A 23,386-nucleotide genomic window follows, 5' to 3' on the forward strand; every position below is an offset into this window, starting at 1 on the left:
GAAGCGTCCTCTTCTCTAAAGCTTCTTAGAGGGCGCGAGTCCTTCCGAGAGCTCCAACCCTTGCGCGGGGAGGACGCCTCGGAGGACGAGAAGCAATCCTTCAGGATTCGTGCACGTGCACGAACTTTGGCAGTCTGGGGATTTTCATCAGAAAAAACTGCCGAAGCACGCCAGATCGGTGGGGGTTCCTCGTAACCCTCCTTCGGCTTTCGACATGCCCTCTCCCTGTGGTCCTGGGAGTTCGACAGAGGTCTAGACCTAGAGGCGTTATAAGGCCGATCTGACGCACCCTCCACTACACAAGGGGCACTATCACTGCACTTAGCCACTTCACTATTGCTCTCTAAAGCAAGCACTTTCGATTCTAAGTTACGAATAGAAAGAGTATAAGAGAAAAGGGCAATAACCTCTACAGACACTGTTTTAGGGCCCGAAGGCAACATTACAGGGTTAGGAGTAACAATAACAGAAGTAGCACTCTTCACAACAATGAAGGAGAGCGATCACCTCTCGCAGGTACATATTCCTAACCCGTAGTGGCCATACTATAGGGTTAGGCAAAACTAAAGTCTACAGGAAGGTTAGCAGGTTCACTACCCTGACTTTTGTTTACTGATTAATTGCGTACATACGAATCATACTTTTTCCTTACGGAATTAGACATGTTTACTGATTAATTGCGTACATACGAATCATACGTCTTCCTTACGGAATAGACAAAGTCTCACACTCCTTACATGACAAATCTCAACAAAGAAGCAAGACCCAAACCCCTCGTGCATACCAAGTGCGGATCTACCAAAGCTTTCGGTAGCCACACCTATCTTTGCAGACAACACCCTCTGAAACTAGCCTAACTAGATTCAGATATCTTATGCAAAAATGAATCAAATTCAAATCAATTTAAGATAGCGTATGCCTAGCCACAAATCCAAGTAAATAAATCAAAAGACAATTAGGATACTTAGCGGCAATGAAGTTTCCAAAATCCTAAGACGGAGGTACTGAAAACAGGTGTTTTCAGCACCGGCGACAGAAAAATTATGAATAGAAAATGGGAATGGTTCCTGATACCCGCCTCCCAGCGGCGGGAATGGGTACTAACCACCTGGCCGACCACTGCGTGTGTCGGAAGTTTTTTAAATTCTGTCGGACTTCAGAAAATACAGCTATATATATATCTGACAGGTAAGTTTCATGAACAAAATGGGCAATATTTAGAGAAGCTGAAAAACTAACAAAAATCAAGAGAACTCCGTGTGCAAAAACTGTCATATGTGCTTTGTCTAATGCTGCAAACTGAGTAGAGCAGGTGACAGATGTAAGGGTTTTACTACTTATATGAGGGTATTTCCCATTATCAAGGGTACAAGGGTTGTAAATATTCCTCTAAAGCAAACCAATTATACCAAAGAGTAAGTTATCTGAGGCAATGGTTTGTTAATTACAAATGCATAAAACTGTTTACATTTGTAACATTAAGCCTAATATATTCCTAAACCTCCACTTCTCATATCACTCTTAAAGACAGAAAGTAATTGGTATATACATAATTTTGAGATGGCTATTTTTAACCCTTAGAAATCAGATAGCACATAATTAATCGCAGTGGCAACTCTGCGTAACCAAGTTGCATAGTCGTTCGGCATCCAAAGAAATACACATGAAATATTATCATACGTGATTCTACATCAATAAATAACTTCTTTTTAATACAGGACAAGGAACTTCTGGTACAAAAGAGTTGATTTTATTTATAAAAAAATTGCAAAAGTGAGGGGTGTGCAAAGTTAATACATTTATGGGTGACATTAAGAGAGGACTGGTAATTGCGTATTTTATATGAAATAAAATGGTCTTATACAGGGCTACAATTAAACTGCATTTGAAAACACAGTTGACTTATGTAAGCGTAAGTTAATCTTAAATCATATACTCACGTTATGCCTAAAATATCAACGTAATCTCCAGGACGAAAATGAGATGCATACAGCGGGGTACCCGCGCTAACTTTGCACTTGGACTGATGACAAACTTGGACGATTTTCCTTTCTTTTGGGCAAAACACCAGATTCAACAAACAGGGACTGAAATTCCTTCGTTGCCTGCAAGCATTTTAAACCACTTAGTTATCTGCAACAATTAAGAATACAGTAGAGGCAGTCTCAGGTTATTGGCGGACTCAGTTATCGGCGATCTGGTTTTATGGGCTTGCTTAGCGCCATAAAATCAGTGATTTATGGTGCCATAATGGGCCAAGTTCCAGTTAAAAGCGTCACAAGGCACCTTATGGTGCACAATAAGGTTGCATGTGGTGCCGATAACTGGTTATTGGCGTCATTTTGGTGCCATAAATTGCTGAGTTTTGCGGTTAATCTGGTTTGGTTATTTTTTTATTTCGGCACACCCCAGGGAGCGGAACCCCGCCGATAACCGGAGACTGCCTGTAATACCTCGAACTTATGCAAGATTAGGTTTCCAGAACTCCTAGAGTTTAAAAACTAAATATAAACCCTAATCATGCAACCAAAGTATGAAGCTAAGTTTTAAATGAGATTAAAATTACTGTAATTTAATTTGAAAGTTAGCTTAGTACATTACCCTTAAAAAAGAAATTAATGGTACTGCCACACCAGCCCATTTACAGTAGGTACTACATACACATAATGTTACCCCTAATTCATAGGATACCATTTTCTTTTTCACTGACATAGGAAAAAATGTTTCCTTTGCATCATTAGGTAAACTTCATCATTCAAGCCATAACAAAGGTACACAATTTAAAAAAATACAGAAAGCATTATGTAATGTTCGTAGAGGGTAAAAGTAAAATTCAATTGGTCCAAAATTTGTATTGTACAGGTAAAACACACAGAGAAATAATAAGTCATAAAAATATGTGTGAGTGCTAGCTATGAGAGAGAGAGAGAGAGATTGTATGTATGGTGTTTTTACGTTGCATGGAACCTATGGTTATGCAGCAATGGGACCAATGGCTTTATGCGACTTCCAAACCCCGTCAAGAGTGAACTTCTATCACCAGAAATACACATCTCTCACCCCTCAGTGGAATGTCTGAGAATCGAACTTGCGGCCACTGAGGTGGCACACCAACACCATATCGACCACGCCACAGAGAGAGAGAGAGAGAGACTGTAACACAAATTTTCCATGTTGATTTTTCGCTTAAAAGCTTAAAAACAAAAAATACTTCAAAAATTAAATATACACTTTCTGTGGGGGGTATCATCTTTGAAAGGAGGGGTAACTTGTGAGTGGGTATCACATCTCGTAAAAGCCCACTAACTGGACTTACAGTAATTACCTTTATCATATTTATGCATGTACAAAAATAAAAATAACGCATTTTTCATACAGATTTTATGCATAAAAGCATGAAAACTTATAAATTACTTAAAAAATTAAGTATAAACACTTCTGCAGGGTTTCTCAAGGATTTCACAAATGTGTGTGTGTGAAAAAAATTGCACATGCCAATTAGTTAGGGTCCAATGAAAATTTTGTGATTCTATTTGCACATGCCAATTAGTTAAGTCCAATGAAAATTTCGTGTTTCTCTTTGCAAAACTATTGTTACTGATGGTATAAGGGGAAAGCAAAAATTTACCACAAGATGCACAAGCAAGAAAACAACTACATATAGAATGCTGCACACCCAAAAAAATAAAAAATAAATGAGTTCCATTGAAAAATTGTTTATAAACAACGCAAACCTCTATATGCTTAGGACATTCATACAGTTATTCTTGTACTATCCATGTTATATGAAATAAAACAAGGCATGATGCTACCTCCAGCTTACTCAGGATGTGTGCAAGATTTTCCCCTTAACGTGAAGTGGTCTTCGTAATTAATACTCATACTTAGTGTTACTTATATTAACAACAATGATCAAATCAAAAAATAACAAATTAACACATTCATATAGTCTCAGTTATAAGTGGAAACATTAAATAGTTGAATAGAAACAGCCTATATTCAGTACACCAAATAAATTAACCCTTAAGTGCTGGGGTAAAAAATCAATATGCAGCACCCAAGGCTGGCAAAAGTTTGAGGTCAGCCAATTTAAGAAAAAAACACATCAATCGAAAGAGGAAGATATGCAAATGCACAAGGTGTGAGAAAAGGAATTCAAACAAATTTTCCCTAACTTCTACAAAATTGAAAATGACTATGTATATGTATTTACAAACCTTGGTGGGGCCTCTTCAATAAGACAATTGTAAATTTCACCAAATTGTACATGTTTTTTCTTATCGACAAATGTACTTTATTTTGAAAAATTATAATTACAGATCATACAATATCAAAATAGATAAGAACTAAAATCAGTAACAAATTTTGAGTATATTTGTTGTAAAATATTTTAATAAATTTACCGAGATCATAGATGCAGTAACTTTTTGGGATTATATGTACATGTATTTTCTAATATTTCTTTGCAAAATTACACAAAATTACAATCAAAACTGACATACTATCATAAAGATATGAACTAAAACCAACAGCAACCCCTTGGTATATTTGTGAGCAAATGTATAAAAAGACATCATTTGATAGAGAGAGACAGTAGGCTACATGTTCCCTCTTAGTCAAGATCACAACTAACCCCTGAGGTGCCTGCTTCCTTGATCTTGGCTAGTCTAAAGTTGCCATTAGTGAACTTATGGGCTATAGAAGTAATAGCACCTCTTTCCTGCTTGACTCCCCCAAAATCAATGGCACGTAATACTGGTGCTCACCATGGGTCTGTCCACCACTCAAAACTTCTTAAAATGTGCTAAAATCTACAGTGAAATATAGCCTTGGTGCGCCAACAAAAATCAAAACAAATATGCTACATTTCATTAGAAATAATTTTTCTGCACATTCAACATGCACATTACATATTAATTTTTACATTTTCATTCTAATAGATAAATCATAAATATCCTATCCTAATTTTTTTTTATTAAACTCAACGCGAAACACCTTTCTCAGACCAACTTAGGCTCTTCCACAGGCCTTTCCTACCCCACCCCCAACACCAACAACAAGAACAACAAAGTAGTTTGTAGGCTTTCTTTCTGGGTAAGTGAGAAGATAAATAAATAAAGGAGAAAACAATAGTTTGCAACTGTAGTCAAATTCTGTAACCAGTAACCAGGGAGGGTTTAGAAAAGTGGCAGTATGTCCTCTTCATTCACCACATATTAACTACTCTGTTAACAAGATTCTTAAATCATACAGCTATAACTTGAAGAACACTCCTGTATAAGATGGAGGTTCGTAAACTCCATATGAACAAACAAAAGATGTAAACACTTTTATCTTATCCTTACCTCCCTTGGGTCTATTGAATCTGCACCAACAACAAGACCAGCGACATTACCAGTTCTCTTGTTAAAGTAGCTAGTAGCCATTTCTTCTGGAGGAATATATTTTATCACGTGATTATCTGATACCTGTCAAGAAAAACTCAAAATGTATGGCTTTCCTAATTTATAATTATTAAAATACATGAATAATTATTAAAATGATATTGTTAGTATACAATAAAGTTTTGTACATACTTACCTGGCAGATATATACTTAGCTTAGGTCTCTGACGTCACGACAGAAAATTCAAAACTCACGGCACACGCTACAGGTAGGTCAGGTGATCTACCTTACCCGCCGCTGGGAGGCGGATGTAAGAACCAGTCCCCCTTTCTTGTCAGGTTATTTTCTTCCACCTGTCTCCTGAGGGGAGGCTGGGCGGGCCATCAATCGTATATATCTGCCAGGTAAGTATGTACAAAACTTTATTGTATACTAACAATATCATTTTTGTACATGAACTTCCCTGCCAGATATATACTTAGCTGATTGACACCCTTGGTGGAGGGAAAGAGACACATACTTACTTAGAAAGTGGGGACAACACATGTTAAAGGAATAAAAAATATAAACCTCTGGTTCTTACCTGATTTAGGCAGAAGACTTGATAGTTACTGTCTATTAGTCTGCGTTGCCTAAAGAGTCTCAGCGAGGGCGTGACCTATGGCTGAAGAACTCTTTGGGTCTACCAATGGGAACTGAGTCCACTTACTTGGCAGAATCCAAGCACGATCTGGTCAATGGGGATCAACCCGCTTACATGCCAGAGCCTACCACTACCAATTGCAAGGAGCCTCAAGCACAACCGATCACCTAACCAAATACTAACATTAGTATACGAAAGGAGTTGCCTCCTGCAACCTCCTTCGTACAACCAAAAAACTCAAACTTAAAACTAACAGGGAAAAGGATTAAAAAGGATGTGTTTCAGCTCCCTGCCCCAGCACTGAATCCGCCGATACGTAAGGGCCTAGCCCAAAACACTTTTCATACGTAATCGATACGTCCTTTAGGTAGTGATTGGAGAAGACTGATTCACACCTCCAAAAAGTGGCCTTCATAAGGTTTTGTAATGACAAATTCTTCTTGAAAGCCAAGACGTCGCGATGGCCCGTACTTCGTGCGCCTTGACTTTCAGAAGGCTAAACTGTTGCTGATTGCAAGAAGTGTGTGCTTCTCTAATAACATTCCTGATAAAGAATGAGAGTGCATTTTTAGATAAGGGCCTACTGGGGTCCCTTACAGAGCACCAGAGATTGCTTTCATTAGCAGCACGTCTTTTCTTCCTCTGAAGATAAAATTTCAGGCTTCTCACTGGGCAAAGAGATCTCTCCTCTTCTGTCCCAACTAAGGAGGATAAGCTTTTGATTTCGAAGCTCCTGGGCCACGGTGAAGAAGGGTTTTCATTCTTGGCTAGGAAAGCCGGGAGAAAAGAGCAAACCGCGGAGCCTCCTTGGAAACCTACCTCACCTTCTAGAGCCTGCAGCTCGCTGACCCTCTTCGCTGACGCTAACGCACAGAGAAAAAGAGTCTTCATCGAAAGGTCTCTGAACGAAGCTGTATGGGGAGCTTCGAACCTTGAGGACCTCAGGAAGAGCAGCACGACATCTAGATTCCAGCTAGGAACTAAGGAGGAGGTTCTTTTAACCGTTTCAAACGATCTGATTAAATCATGGAGGTCCTTGTCTTCAGATATGTTTAATCCTCTATGACGAAAAACTGAGGAAAGCATGCTCCTGTATCCCTTGATGGTGGAGACAACTAACCCGCATTTTCCCTCAGGAAGATAAGGAAATCTGCTATCTGAGTCACAGAGGTACTGAGGAGGAAACTTTATGAGTCCTGCACCAACGTCGAAAAACATCCCACTTCGACTGGTAGACTCTAGATGTGGAAGGTCTACGTGCATTGGCAATAGCCCTTGCAGACTTTGCCGAAAAGCCTTAGCTCTGACGAGACTCTTGATAGTCTGAATCCCAGTCAGACTGAGAGCGGGGAGGTTTTTGTGAAACCTGTCGAAGTGGGGCTGTTTGAGCAGATCGACTCTTAGTGGTAGGGATCTTGGGGACATCCACCAGCCATTCCAGTACCTCTGTGAACCAGTCGTGGGCGGGCCAGAACGGAGCTATCAAAGTCATCCTTGCTCCTTCTGAAGCTGCGAACTTTCTTAACGTTTCCCCTAGAATCTTGAAAGGCGGGAACGCGTAAAGATCCAGATTCCTCCAATCTATCAGGAATGCATCTATTGCCACTGCTCTTGGGTCTGCAATAGGGGAGCAGTATAGATCTATCCTCGCATTCCTGGAGGTCGCGAATAGATCGAGATGGGGCCTGCCCCACGTCCTCCACAGCTCCTGGCATACGTCCGCGTGCAGAGTCCACTCTGAGGGAAGGACTTGATTCCTTCTGCTTAGCAGATCCGCTCTGACATTTCTTTCTCCTGTATGAACCTGGTGAGAAGCCTTATCTTCCTTTCCTCTGACCACAGGAGGAGCGATCTCGCTGTCTCGTACAGGGAGAAAGAGTGAGTCCCCCCCTGTTTCCGAATGTAAGCCAGGGCTGTGGTGTTGTCCGAGTTGATCTGAACATATTTCCCTTTTACGAGGGGTTCGAAGGTCTTGAGAGCTAACCAAATCGCTGTTAGCTCCTTCTTGTTGATGTGCCAGGACACCTGATCCCCCATCCAGGTGCCTGACACTTCTCTCGACCCGAGAGTAGCTCCCCAACCTATTGTCCGAAGCGTCTGCATATAACACTAGGTTGGAGTTCCGAACCTGCAAGGAAAGGCCTTCCTTGAACAATAGAGGGTCTAGCCACCAACGTAGATCCTCCTTTATCTCTTGCGAAATCTTGAACGCAAAGTCCAGACCTTGAGATTTTCGATCCCAGTTCCTCGTCAGGAAGAACTGTAGGGGTCTGAGGTGCAACCTTCCTAGAGAAACTAATTGCTCCAGCGAGGAGAGTGTCCCCAACAGACTCATCCACTCCCTCGCTGTGCATACATCTTTCTCTAGAAAGATTGCTACCTTCTCCAAACCTCGGGTTATCCTCTCTGGGACGGATACGCCCGAAAAACCTGAGAAGCCATCAGAATCCCCAGATAGATACGCTCTTGACTGGGGATTAGCTGTGACTTCTCGAAATTCACTAGCAAACCCAGAGAAGCTGCTAGATCCAACGTCACTCGTAAGTCCTCCAGACATTTCTCCTTGGATTTGGCCCTGATAAGCCAATCGTCCAAGTAGAGGGAAATCCTCACTCCCTCGAGATGAAGCCACTGGGCAACGTTCTTCATCAGTCCTGTGAATACTTGAGGGGCCGTGGAAAGGCCGAAGCATAGGGCCCTGAACTGAAAAACGTTCCCTTCCCCACATGAATCTGAGAAAATTTGCGAGAAAGGGTGGATCGGCACATGGAAGTAAGCGTCCTGAAGGTCCAGCGACACCATCCAGTCCCCAGGACGAAGAGCTGCTAAGACTGATGACGTCGTCTCCATAGCGAACTTCCTCTTCTTCACAAAGACATTCAGGGCGCTCACGTCCAGAACCGGTCTCCATCCTCCTGAGTTCTTGGGAACTAGGAACAGACGGTTGTAGAACCCCGCTGAAAGAGGGTCCTGAACCATCTCTATTGCCTCTTTCTCTAACATCAGCTCTACCGCTAGAGCGAGGGCTTGATTCATTAGTGGGTCTTTGTATTTGGCCACCAGTGCCCTTGGAGTGGTGGTCAAGGGTGGTCTCGAGATAAAGGGAATGAGGTATCCCCTCTTGATGATCGCGAGGGACGCATTGTCCGCCCCCTTTCGTGCCCAGACATCTGCAAAGTTCAGAAGTCTGGCACCCACAGTGTCTGGAGGACACACGAACTACTTCTTGGCCCTAATAGACAGGAGAAGGTCCTTCCTCTTCTAGGTGGTCTCGAACCTCTGGAGGAAGAAGAGCGAGACGAAGGTCCTCCTCGAAAGGGTTCTTGCCTACTTTGAGCCTCCTTCTTTGTCTTCTGTTGAAACGAAGGTTTCGGGATTCTAGCAGAGCGAGCCAGCATATCCTGCGTCGCTTTTGCTGATAACGAGCTGGAGATATCATTAATAGTCTTCTTGGGGAAGAGTTGCGGGGAAAGTTGTGAATACAGCAAGGAAGCTCTCTGTGCGTGAGAAACCGCCTTAGTAAGAAAAGAGCAGAAAACGGCCCTCTTCTTTACTACTCCTGCACCAAAAAGTGAAGCAATTTCCCCGGAACCGTCTCTCACTGCCTTGTCCATACAAGACAGAACTGCGTGGAGGTCTTCAGGCGAAAGAGTGTCTTGCTCTTGAGTCCTCTTAGCCAACACTCCAAGGGTCCAGTCAAGAAAGTTAAAAACTTCTAAGACTCGGAACATTCCCTTCAGAAGGTGATCCAACTCGCTCATACCCCACGTCGTCTTCGCAGAATTCAGCGCCGAGCGACGTGCGGAATCAACCAACGAAGAGAAGTCCGAGTCTGCAGAAGAGGGAAAAACTGTCTTGCCTTTCTCTTCTTTTGAAACCAACCAGTCGTCAAAGTTCTTCAGAGCCTTCTTCATAGACACTGTAGGCTTCATCTTAACGACTGAAGACTTCTTAGCCGTATTGGTCGTTGAAAATAAGGACGGAGGAGACGGAGGAGCAACGGCCGAAAGAGACTCCCCAAAATCTTGCAAGAGGAGGTCTGTCAGTCTCTTATATGAAGAAACCGAAGCATCCTTGGGCAAATCTTCCTCAGAATCCCCAATAAATTCTTCCGAAGAATGACGTCTAAAAGCTCTACTGCCCGGAGGAGAGCTAATCCTTGGAGAGCGCCTGTTCGGAGAGCGCCTACTGGGAGAAAAACCACTGGGAGAGCGCTTACACAGGGAGCGCCTACCAGGAGAGCGCCTAGTAGGAGAGCACCTACCAGGAGAGCGCCTCCCAGGAGAGAGCCTACTAGGGGAGCGCCTAGTTGGAGAGCGCCTACTAGGAGAGCGCCTACTAGGAGAGCGCCTCCCAGGAGAGAGCCTACTTGGGGAGCGCCTGCTAGGAGAGCGCGCCTACTTGGGGAGCGCCTACTAGGAGAGCGCCTACAAGTGGAGGCTCATCTGTCGGAAACAAATTCTAACTCCAAAGAAGAGCGTCTGGATAAGGGAGAGCGCCTATCAGGCTCTCTGCGCCTGCTAGGCTCTTGGCGCCTGCCATCCTCAATACGCCTGCCAGGCTCTTGGTGCCTATCGGGCTCAAAACCCCTGCCAGGCTCTTGATGACTGCCACGGGGAGAGAAAACATCCACAGAGGATTCCCTGTCAGAAGCGCGGCGCTTACAAGGCTCTGAGCGCCTATCCAATCGGGAGTGATCCAACGGAGGAGAAAGCTTCCGTTGCCGCCTACAAGGCTCTTGGCGCCTGCTAGGCTCTTGGCGCCTACTAGGCTCTTGACGCTTACTAGGCTTCGAGCGTCCGTCAAAAGGAGAGTGGCCACCAGGCGAAGAACTCTTCCTTCGCTCCAGAAGAAAACGAGGCTCTTGACGTCTGTCAAGCTCTTGACGCCTAACTGAAGAGGAGCGGAAATCCTGAGGAGAGAGCCTGTCCGGCTCCTTACGCCTGACATGCTCACAACTCTTGCTGGGAAGAGATGAGAGCCTACTCGGAGAAAGATCCCGAGCTTCAGCCTGCACTTCTGACCTCCTACTAACAGGCTCAAAAGCTTCTCTAGCCAGAGGAGATTTAGCCGAAGGAACGTTCTTAGACTTCTTCACCGGAAGTGAGGCGTCCTTCCGACGATGAGAAGTCCGGCAATAGACTCCGCTAAAGCCGCAATCTGCGCCTGCAGACCCGCCAGGATACGCACAGGAGATCTCTTAAACTCCTCTACAGGGGACGAAGTCCGAGAGCGAACAGGGGAAGCGTAAACGGACGAAAACTTGGTTCTCTTGCGTTCCACTTCTGGTTCTTCCGCGAAGGATTCGGGGCTGGAAGGAAGGGCGCAAGGAGCCTTCCAGGGCCTCTTGAGAGGGCGAGACGACTCCGAGGCGCTCCATCTACGCTGAGGAGAAGGCGACAAAGATGACGAGAAGCACTGGCGCAATAAATCCTTCTTGGTTCGATCCAAGGCAGCCTGGGAACGAGCAACAGGAACTGCCGAGGGGACGCCTGACCGGTGGGGGTTCTCCCTAACCTTCCTGCGGCTTTCGACTTTCCTTCTCCACTGGGTCTGGGAGTCTGGAAGAGGTCTAGGCCTGGAAGTGTTAGTGAGCCGGTCAGACGCACCCTCCACTGCACTAGGGGCACTGCACTGATCACTTGCACTATCATCACTCTTACCTTGTCGAGAGCGAGCGAGGCTCTCCTTTACTCCTGATCCAGGCTCTCCAGAAGCAACTTCGAAAACCCGAAATCTTCGGGTTCAAAGCTGGGCGCAGGGGCTGAAACCGGAGAAGGAACTACTTCTACTACAGGATTCTCAGCGTCAACTTCACTCACCCTCGATCTACTAGAGCTCCTTGACGAAGCCTTGCGCACCCTATCCTTCTCTAACTTCCTCACATAAGAAGAAAGAGCCTTCCAACCATCCTCATCCAAATTCTCACACTCTTTGCAAGGGTTAATAAAAGAGCATACATTCCCTCTACAAGACGTACATACAGAGTGAGGATCTAATGCAGCTTTAGGAAGCCTAACTTTACATTCCTTCACTGAACAAACCCTAAATAAACTAGGTTTCTTAACTTCAGAATCATCCATGATTATAGATATTGTAAGAGAAATCCAAAAGAAAAATCCAAAAAACAGTCCAAAAAGCGTATGCCAAGCCAACAAACAAAGGGTACTTCACCAAAATCCAAATCGTCGGCAACGAGAACGAATTTAACTATCGTAAGGACTGAACAACAGGTGTTGTCCAGCCGGCGACAGAAAATAATCTGACAAGAAAGGGGGACTGGTTCTTACATCCGCCTCCCAGCGGCGGGTAAGGTAGATCACCTGACCTACCTGTAGCGTGTGCCGCGAGTTTTGAATTTTCTGTCGTGACGTCAGAGACCTAAGCTAAGTATATATCTGGCAGGGAAGTTCATGTACAAAAATACATTTTTATTAACAGGTCACAAATCACACTCAAGCTATAGTAGGTGAAAGTTAAACAAATATCACTGAATAAGTTAAAATACCAGTTTTATAGCACTGTAGTATACAGCTCCCACCTTATGGTGGTTGGTTTGATGATAGCAATAGAAATAATATAGATTCAGCAAAAACTTTCTTCTGAATTTTTACTTTTGATTCTTTCCTGAGCAAGCAATATTCAGTACAATATACTCCCATGAACACTGGACATCCAGGCAACAGCAGTGCTCTTCATCTCCCACCCTGCCATGCAGTTGCTAATGTATACAGCTAATACCCTACAGTGTTCTGTATTACTGTAATGTGTGTCTACAAAACAACCATCTCTGCTTCCTGTTACTGGTGAAAAGATGTGGAGGGCACTGCTCTTGAGAAAAAACTTATGATAAACGCCAAGAATGAAGGCAGCATGACAGTAATTTCTATCACATGGGAACTTACATTTTTGCAACTGATAATCTCAACCACCTTAAAGGATAGGAAGTGAATTAATGTTGTGAAGTCTTTGGCATCGTAAAAATTCACTGCATCACAAATAAAAATTACTTGTTAAGTGGATGAAGATCAGATACAGAGAAGTATGATGCTTAGTCTACTAACATTTCAGGCTGAAGCAAGGAGTCATTTTGAAACCCTAAATGAGTGTGCCTATGATCCTATGTATACACAGTAGATAATGATAAAGTTACTACCCTTTGACTGAATTTCAAATAAAATATCATTAATATCACTATGTTAATCTAATTTGCATGAAAAACTTCTCAATTAACTCATCTGTAAAAGGTTCAGTGCTGCTTCCAAGTAATTGCATAAGTAATTGCATTCGTCATTCAATACCTGCATCACCATGTTAATTTACATGTAAAATTATAACATTTTTATAGTAAAATAAAGTTTTATATGTGTCTGTCTATTACTTTCGGGGAAGAATAGGTATAACACAGCTGAAGAGCTCAATTCATTTATGCCCTATGTCCATGAAAGGGGAGTCTTGAGAAGTCTACAAGAAGCCTGAAAATGTCCAGGAACCACTCCTCCTGCAGCTAAAATGGAGCTGCAAGCATCATAAAAGTGTTGCTGTGGGATAGGAACTTGTTTAAGATTTCCCTTGCCATGCTGAATGGCAGGAAGGTGTACATGTCTAAGTTCGACCAGGCCTGGAGCATGGCATTTGTAGCACATGCCTGAGGGTTTGGGGCTGGAGAACAATACCAGGGAAGGTGTTGGTTTCTTGATGTTGCAAACATGTCTATCGGTGGCTTTCCCCACCATATCCACTGGTTGGTGCACACCTGCGGATTGTGTCAATTCTATAGGAGGGGAGAGGGAAGAAGAGAGGTTATTGACTGGAAGGGGAATCTACCTCCAAAAGGACTTCAGATATCAAGGGCCTATCTGGGGTTCTCTTCTCTTCACTATCTGAGGTTACTTACCCTCTTCATTTTTTACTGTCACTAGGACCAGCTTGAGTTACTGGAACTCTGCCACACAACAAAACTGTCCAGAGACTTTTGTTTCTGGCATTTCTTTAAAATTTGCCTAAAGTTAAGCAAGGCATTGTCATTAAACATGTTGGAGACGCAGATTACAAATTTGTTGGGATGATAATTCTCCATAAAAGTTTTTACATCATTCCACTTTGCAAACATGTCCTTAATCCCTGAAGTACGCACATTATGTATGCCCATTTGTTTTCTGAATTTTTTAAATCAGCCTCTGTTGGCCTTAAATTCACTAACCTGCAGAACTTGTAGGCATTTTCTCACTGAGATCTCCATGCAACTTTCTCCAACACTTTGCTACAAGTTCTTTCTTACATTCTAGTGTTTCTTGCTTTTTTTACATGAATTTCTTTAGCCCCAAGATGGCTTATGTTTCTTACAGAACTTTCTTTGGCCGCATGATGGCTTATTTAGCAGCTGCACTCCAATACAAAAAGCACAGAACGCACACACACACAAAATAAATAAAAAAATAAAAAGCAGAATGGGTCACGAAAGAAAATGGGATGCTTTGTTTGGGGACTCAATATGGGGCCCAAATGGAGTGTTTCCGAGTGTACGAAAACTCAGGAAACGTAAAATAACAAGACAAAATTTCAAAGAAAAAAAAGTCTATGAAAACTGAAACATATGAAAAGAGAGGCGTACGAAAACTGAGGTTTGACTGTACTTCCTGGAGTCCGGATGTACTGGGACATGGAAATATGCATCCTGTATATCAATGGTCACCATACAGTCTCCCTGGTGAATGGATGACAGGACTGATTGAGCAATAGTGGTTCCAGAAGGCAAAACACTGTGTCTTCTAAACCAACATCTGAAAACTGACCACTTTGCTTGATACACTATTGGAGGAGTCATGTCTGCATCTAACAATCACCTCTGCCGCAGACCTAGAAAATCCTTTCATTCTGATAAGTCTACGGACAGTGGAAAGCCTGTTAGAGCCAAAGTGGACAAATTCTGATGGAACCTCCTGAAGTGGAGCTGTTTGAGAAGACTTCGAATCACAGAAAGTTGCCTTGGAAGGTCTATCAGGAGATCTAACAGGTTTGGGGACCATGTTTTCTGTGGCCAGAAAGGAGCCATTTAAGTCCTTCTGGCGTTCCGACGAGATCAGGTATTTCTTTAAGGGGGCCGGCCGGAACCTCTATATATGGAGGTATAGGGCGAAAAATGCAAAGTCATGAAAAAATTCATGGAGCTTCATATGGCAATTGAGACTACGTATAAGAAATATTTCGTCAAAATTCCTCATACTTTCGTAGTTACAGGGTAATTAGTTAACGTAACTCAATAAGCCTAAAACATTGATCCGTACAAGAAAATGCAATATTTCTTCTATTATCGTAAATTTTGATAATTATTGTCAAAGAAATTGGGAGAAATGGCATCTGTAGACATTCCCCGAGTCGAGAAGGAGACTTCAGGCTCAAGCTACCAAGTCCAGTCCTGATTTAGTGCGATCACAGACGTCAAGTAGTCTACACGTTCCATTTCACGTCTGACATTCGCCTGCTTTCACGTATGTTTATGTATGTTTCGGCAAGAATTTCATCATGCCAATGAGGAAAAGACAAGGGAAACATCTCGCTAATATACAGACGAAGAAAAATCGCTCAAGTATTATTACAGAATATCATAATATATGCGTAGTTAGTGAAGAGAGAGGGGAGGGTTGCTTAGTAACGCCCCCGTCTTGCTTGACAGCACACGTCACACTGTGCCTAAGGCTACGATCTTTGAGCAAAGAGATCTTCATTTATGATAAATAACAAAGTTTTGGTTTTTTAATACCCAAAATGGAATATGAAATTCATAATAATCATGATTTATTAAATTGTCTTTGTAAAAAAAAATGTACGCCTTCAAGTATCACCTCTTGACATTCTCTTGCAATTACGTTTGTTTATCTTTGGTTCGGGCAAGAATTTCATCATGCCAAAGAGGAAAATACAAGGAAAACATCTCGCTAACACACAGAAGAAGAAAATTCGCTGTAATAAGCAGAGTTAGTGAAGGGGAGAGAGAGAATTGCGTAGGAAGGAGTGCCCCATCTTGCCTCAAGCAGTGCCCCAGGCTGCGATATATGAGCAAAGGGATCATCATTTATGATTAAATTATGATAAATAAAATAGTTTTGGTTTATTAATACACAAAAAACAAATATACATTCATAATAATCATTATTTTATTAATATGGTCTTTATAGAAAATAAGAAGGAAAACTTTGAACGCCCGTATCTCAAAACTATACTTATTGACCTTCAAAATCTATCTTCTCACTTAGTTTTAAAGCTATAACATTGGAATTTGGTATATAACTCAGAAAGACATTATAGAACAATCAAATAGAGCCCTTTTTTCCAATTTTTGTTTCGTATTTTTTTTATAAATTTTTTCTCCTGATTTATAGGGTTTATTTTTTGACCATATTGAAAATTCATATCTAGCAAAAAAATGACTTTTAGAAAAAAAACTCTCCATTCGATTGGAGGTCTACATCAGGTCTATATATGGTAGTAATCCCAGGTCTTAATATTAAATATCAAGGGAGGAGATAGAATTTGAAAAATGGTTATTTTCGGGATAAATCGCCCTGGCGTCACAAAACCGAAGGTCAGAGGCGAAAATCATATGCGGTTTGGAGATGTCCCAAGTCACCTTATTAAGTGGTATGAATATCAAAGTCCTGTCCTTAAAAAAGGGCATTAGCCGGCTGGCCCCCTTAATACCTCCCCTATCATCCCAAAAGGGGTAAAGGCATATATATCTAGGTGCATCCATCGCCCATGCTTGCTGATCAGGAATTGGGGAACAATAGGGAGGCAGACAGTGGTTCTTGGAGGTGGTGAATAAGTGTATGGTTGGTCTCCCCCATAGATCCCAAAGGGCTGAACAGACCCGCTGATCCAGTGTCCACTCTGTTGGAAGTGCTAATTTCTCCCGACTCAACTCGTCTGCCAGTACGTTGCATTTTCCTTGGATGAACCTACAGATTGGTTTTGTTCTGTTCTGGTCTGCCCAACATAGTAGTTCTCCCGCAACTTCACAAAGAGAAAATGAGTTCCCATTGGAACTTTATGTAAGTCATCGCTGTGGTGTTATCTCAGTGAATGGTCACCGTGCGATTGTAAACTTCCTCTGCAAAGTGGAGAAGTCTTAAGTACACTGCTCTCAGCTCCTTTAAGTTGATATGCATTAACCCTCTCCTGAGGGGACTACTTGCCTGAGACCTCCTTGGACCTAAGAAGAGCTCCCAACTTAAATCCAACACACTGGAAAAGAAGTCTAGGTTGGGGCTCAGCGGAAGGAGAGACTTCCCTTCTAACAACTTTCCTTAGGACCTCCACCAACGATGGTCCTCCTTTACCTGCTGAGTGATTGGAAAAAAATATTGGCCCTGCAAAGTTTTCTGATCCCAGTAAACTCCAAGATAAAACTGCAGGGGCCTCATGTGCAGTCTCCCCAGTCTTATGAACTACTCCAGAGAGGCCAGGGAGCCTAGGAGACTCATCCAATGAGTTGCAGAGCATGAATTCAGAGAGAGGAATAGATCTATCTTCCTCAAGCAATCCTCCAGCCTCTTGGTGGACAGAGAAGCCCAAAAATTCAGAGTTAATCTGAATCCCCAATTCCTGAGCCATATTTATTGTTTCCTTCAGGTCCTCCATGCACTAGTCCTTTGTTGGGGCGCGAATCAGCCAATTATTCAAGTACAGCGGATTTCTGATCCTGCCAGGTGTAACCATCCCGCTAGGGGAGCAAGGACATGAGTGAATATCTGTGCAGCAGTTGAGACACCAAAGAAGTACTCCAAATTGAAACAATTGAGCCTTGTACACAAATCTGAGGAACTTCCTTAAGTCTCTGTGTATTGGGATACGAAAATATGCATCCCGTATATTAAGGGATACCATCCAGTCCCCCTGTCTGATGGATGCAAGAATAGATTGCCGTTTCCATACTGAATTTTGTTTTTCCTATGAAAAAATTCAGCATGCTCACATCAAGAACTGGTTTTCCCCCTCCTGCTGCCTTGGCCACAACAAAAAGATGGTTGTAAAATCCCTTCAACACAATGTTTCTTACTACTTCAATTGCCCTCTTGTTTAAGACAGAAGCAACTTCTGCTTCGAGGGCCAAAAATCCCTGAATCTTTGGAGTATGCAGTCAAGGCAACAGGAATGTTGGAAATGGGTGGCTTCTCCTTGAAAGGGATGGTATATCTGTTCCAACACTTTTACCAACCACTAATCCACCCCTTTGGAATTCCATCTCTCCCATAAGAGATGAGGCCTGGCTCCCACTGGGGCATGATGGACTGCATCCTCACTTATGTGATGACTGCTTTGCAGTTGATTTTTTAATCATACAGTGTAAATCTGACTGAACCCCTGGGTCTGAGTCTCGATCTCTGTCTTCCCCCTCAATAGGCTGCGGTTGAAGAGGAGAGGATTATTTAGACTGAAATGAAGCCTGATCTTTCTAGTGCTTAGTTGATTGGGTCAAGAGTTCCTGTGTTGATTTCTTGTGTAAACGAAATGCAATCTCACTTATCATTGCCTGAGGAAAAGGATGATGCTTGTCTATTGGTGAAAACAAGAGAGCAGACGTCTGCTGCGAAGTTACTCCTTTAGAAGTGAAGGAAATCCATAATTCTCTCTTGAGGATTCCCATAAAATAAATGGCAGCTACTTCCTGTGATCCATTTCTAACTGCCTTGTTGGCACAGGAGAGAAACTTGAGAAGTTCCGGTATGGCTGGATCCTGGACTCTCTTGGCTAATGCACCTATGCACCAGTCAAGAAAACTAAGCATCTCAAATGCTTTAATAAGCTCTTCAAAAGATGCTCTTGAGCTGAAGAGACTACCTATGCTGAAGCAAGTGCGGATCTGTGACCTGCTTCAATCAGACCGGAGAAGTCTCCTTGGGAGGAGGCACCCACTTCCAAGGAGGGGGTTTCGCCAGTCACGTAACACAAATACCATCTGTGCAAAAGACAAGGAGGAGAAATACTAAAGCATGCCTTCCTCTATTCCCCTATCTCAGAAAGCCAGTTCTCCACTTCACCAAGAGCTTTCCTCGAAGAAGAGAGAACCATTTTCAGAAGTTTAACAGAATCTGATGGTTGACTGCTCACTTTCACGAAAGATGATGCAGGAGGAGGAGGAGGAGTCACTGGAGAAAAGAATTCCGAAAAATTCTGTAATATATGCTGCAGCAACGAAGCATATGGAGAGGACTTTGATTCTGGTTCTGGTTCCTCTTCATCATACACAATTGGGGATAATACTGGATCTACAGGAGGTGCCTGAGGCACCGCAGGCTTCTGAAGTCATAAAATACTATCCAACTTACTATGTAAAGGTGCTAAGGAAGGACCCAAAACAGAAGGCTGCAGGTCAACAGCTGAGTCACAATTGGTTGACAAGTCTTGTAGATTCATGAGTGAGGTTGAGATTTACAGAAGATCCATTCTCAGACACAATATATTTGGATCGAAAATGGCACTCTGCCTCTACAAGGCGCTCTGAGAATACAGGGTGCTAAGGTGTTTCAGGATGCCTGGTTGCTTCAGGACGTTTGGGAGCTTCTACTGCTTCCGACCGCCCTGTCGGATCAGGGAACTCTACAAAAGAGCTTCCTGAAAGAGGGGGCCATGGAAAGAAATGAGGAAAATAAAATCATTTGAAGTAGGGCACTTAGTACTCAACGAGATCCGACAATGAGATGAAGAAGAGCGGCTGTGGTTTCCTCCTTTCTGATCAGGTGAAAAAAACCACTCAGGATTATCCCACTTGCTGCAAGAAGGCTGAGGACTGAAGGAAGGCTCCCTTAACCATTTGACAAGCAGTGGTGGGGACTGATCCATGAATGAAGACCGGCTCTCCAGTGGGCAAGATTCATCTGGAAAGTGCCATTTGCACTTCTTAGTTGGAGAAGTTTCCCAAACTCGACAAAGTCTTTCCAGTGGCTGTCTCTTGATGCAACATGGGATACAACAGGTTGGTCTGAGAGGGCAATTGTCCGTGGGCAGACCCCATTGACCTCCCTTGGGCCTCCGGTATCCCTCCTCCCCAGTTCATGTGAGTATGGCAGTGACCTTTGCCTAGGAGGATCAGCGGGACAAATAGCCACCTCCTCTACTGGTGTTTCACTCTTCTCAAACTTAAAAAATAACACTTGCAATGAAGACCCTAGTTGGGCCACTGTACTCGTTACTAAATTTAATTTTTTATCAAATCTACTCTCTAGGCTAGGGAAGCAATTGGGTTTGGAAGTGCGGGGAGCAGGAGAGGGAGTAGGTGGTCTTGGAGAGTGGATTGAAGCAGGAGAAACAGGAATAATAGGAGGAGAAACAGCAAGAACATCAACACTACTAGGTTGAGATGTTTTAGCTTGACTAGCTACTATTTTCAAGCTGGCTTTACCAACAGCCTTCCTTTTACAATTTCTCTCTAATTTATTTGAGAGAAACTTGAGTCCTCCATTTCCGATCGCTAAAATCCTTGCATTCATCACAAGTCATGTTAACATTGTATACTTGTCCTCTTATTTACAACTAGAGCAAAGGGTGTGAGTCATATGGAAACAGGGTCATTCAGGTATTGCAACCTTTACTGCAATACACCAGAAACTAAAAGAGCTAGTGTCAGACATTGTTAACTAGCTAACATTACCACAATAATAACAATTAAAATAAAGAAAATACAGACAAACACTATCAAAACAATGCTGAAATGCTACCATTAGACACTTTACCAATTTGGGAGGACAAATGAAATTTAAAAACCAAGCTGCTTTGAAGAACATCATGTTGACGTATAAGCAACAGAAAGAAATTGTGCTGTTTGTGTAGTTGTTCCTCTTTCCTACCACGTAAGAGAGCATGTCTAGTCACTTGAATTTTGAAAATTCAAGCTGCCATCGACTAGAAACTCTTAGCCAAGTAATTACTGGGTAAGTTACTTATATAAAATTATAAGATTAACACTTTAATGGGATAATCATTTAAGATATATGTGATGTAGGAAATTATTTAAGTTACAAATTTGGTATTTGAACTTCAAGATAGGCAGTTATAAGTGTTTTTAGAGGGGGGTTCAAAGTATTCACAGATTCTAACTAGTATTCGCAGGGGTCTGGTAAGTATTCCCCACAAATACAGGGGGTCCACAGTAACTACTTGGTAAGTTACTTGTATAAAATTCTCTATTTACGCTTCTATAACATGTTAAGTGTTGCTTTCAAGCAACTGTTTTCTTTCCACTCTCCTGTTATAACTATCATTATTTTATTGAAATTATTAAGAATTAATAAAAAGAGAAACTGGCAACCCTGTCACTACAGCATCTCCATTATCCTCATCATCAAGCGATAAATATTTACTTAAATGTTTAAACATTCTTCAGGCCCATTGTACCTTTATCTGTGGGTATCAATTAAACCATTCTGCTTTTCACTTTCACTATTCATTCAACAAATAACGAGATATTCAACATTTTATTTTAGTATTCTTGGCATGTTTAAGGCAGGTTAGGCCAAATTATGATGCCTGTAGTGACTTTCATAGCTACTGACCTATTCTAGAATATTTTTCAAAGCAAATTAACCAATAAGAACACTATACCACGTACTATGTATATTAGGTCTGCTAACTGGTTAACCTCTAGTGGTCCTGAACAAAAACTTTGCATATCTGCATATCAGTAAAGGACCACCAAAACAAGCTACTTCAGGATAAGCAGATCTGGAATGGTATTTACCTGAAGTAAGGTTGTTAAAAGTCTAGTTCCATCCTTCTTCCACATAGGATAAATTCCAATTTTGCGAGCAATGACACCACATCTACGCACTTTTTCAGTCCACTGCCCTCTCTCCCATGGGTCAGATTTTAACGGCGAAGAATACTGGTTGGCAATGACTTCACTTACAAAAGCTTGATTCTCAGGCGTAATGTTTTCTGGATACATCTGATGAAATGGAAAATAGTTAATGGATGTTCAAGGTTTTCATAATAAAATTCTATTAAATAGTAACGCCCACAAATTCAAATGATGGGGAACTTAAAATCACCACAGGAGTTTACAAAAAATGCTTTCTCTGAAACATGACAAGAGTTTCTTCTACCTGCTAAGAGCTCCTAGATACATTTACAATAATGTAATCATCTTCTAAATAGCATGAATATGATATTGTTAAGATACAATAAAGTTTTGTACATACTTACCTGGCAGATATATACTTAGCTATAGACTCGGTCGTCCCGACAGAATTTCAAAACTTGCGGCACACGCGACAGGTAGGTCAGGTGATCCACCATTCCCGCCGCTGGGGTGGCGGTCTGGAACTATTTCCCGTTTTCTAAGCCATAATTTCTCTTCCACCTGTCTCCTGAGGGGAGGATGGGTGGGCCATTAATCGTATATATCTGCCAGGTAAGTATGTACAAAACTTTATTGTATCTTAACAATATCATTTTTGTACAAGTAACTTACCCAGCAGATATATACTTAGCTGATTGGCACCCTTGGTGGCGGGCAAGAGACAGCTAAAAACAAAATAATACTTAAACTAAATACATTAAAAAACAGGGAAAAAAACAACCTATGTTCTTGGATAACATAATCCATAGTTCCTACCTGATTTGGGCTGAAGACTTCATGACTACTGCGATGAGGTCTGCTTGCCTCAAGAGTTTCAACGAGGAATGAACCTATGGTTGAATAACTCTTTGTGGATCGTGTCAATGGGGGCTAGCCCGCTTACGCGACAGAGCCTATACTGGATCGTACCAATGGGGGCTGACCCACTTACATGGTAGAGCCTTGACCTTTTGTCATATCAATGGAGACTCGCCCTCTTACATGACAGAGTTAAGGTTATTAAAAAAATCACAAAGAGCACTGAAGCCAATCCCGATCACCTGACCATGTTAGTATTGTTATAATCTATGAATTGTAAGAGGGTTCCCTATTCCCTCTGACAATTAACCAATAAAAACAACCACCAATAAACAGTAATTTAAGCACTAAACTAAATAGGAAGGATTAGCCTCAGCTTCTCCCCCAGCACTGAATTCGCCGAAACATACGCTCCCAGAGCAAAGCACTTTTCGTACGAAATTTAACGTCTCTTAGGTAATTCGAGGCGAACACCGAATTACATCTCCAAAATGTCGACTCTATAAGAGCCTGAAGAGACCATGTTTTGTGAATGCCATAGACGTAGCTATGGCTCTCACTTCATGAGCTCTCACTCTGAGAACCTTGAGATGCTCTTCTTCGCACTTACGGTGAGCTTCCCTTATTACATCTTTTATGAAGTATGTAAGGGCGTTCTTAGAAATCGATCTTTTCGGATCTCTTACAGAGCACCAAAGACTTTC

The 23,386-nt window shown here is 42.3% G+C and overlaps 2 protein-coding genes across 3 annotated transcripts in view; one reads left to right on the plus strand and one right to left on the minus strand.

Moving 5' to 3' along the window:
• The window catches only part of LOC135213719 (large ribosomal subunit protein uL3m-like), a 97,131-nt gene that overhangs the window by 70,240 nt on the left and 3,505 nt on the right, over positions 1-23,386 (plus strand). The window lies entirely within an intron of this gene.
• Positions 1,988-21,993, minus strand: LOC135213720 (large ribosomal subunit protein uL3m-like). Its single transcript, XM_064247831.1, has 3 exons — positions 21,765-21,993; positions 5,346-5,468; positions 1,988-2,105 (listed from the first exon to the last, which is right to left on the minus strand). The coding sequence occupies exons 1-3, from the start codon at positions 21,969-21,971 to the stop codon at positions 2,007-2,009; spliced, it is 429 nt and encodes a 142-aa protein (XP_064103901.1). The 5' UTR covers positions 21,972-21,993; the 3' UTR covers positions 1,988-2,006.

Source organism: Macrobrachium nipponense, chromosome 43, assembly GCF_015104395.2.
Source record: "Macrobrachium nipponense isolate FS-2020 chromosome 43, ASM1510439v2, whole genome shotgun sequence".
Lineage (NCBI taxonomy): Eukaryota > Metazoa > Arthropoda > Malacostraca > Decapoda > Palaemonidae > Macrobrachium > Macrobrachium nipponense.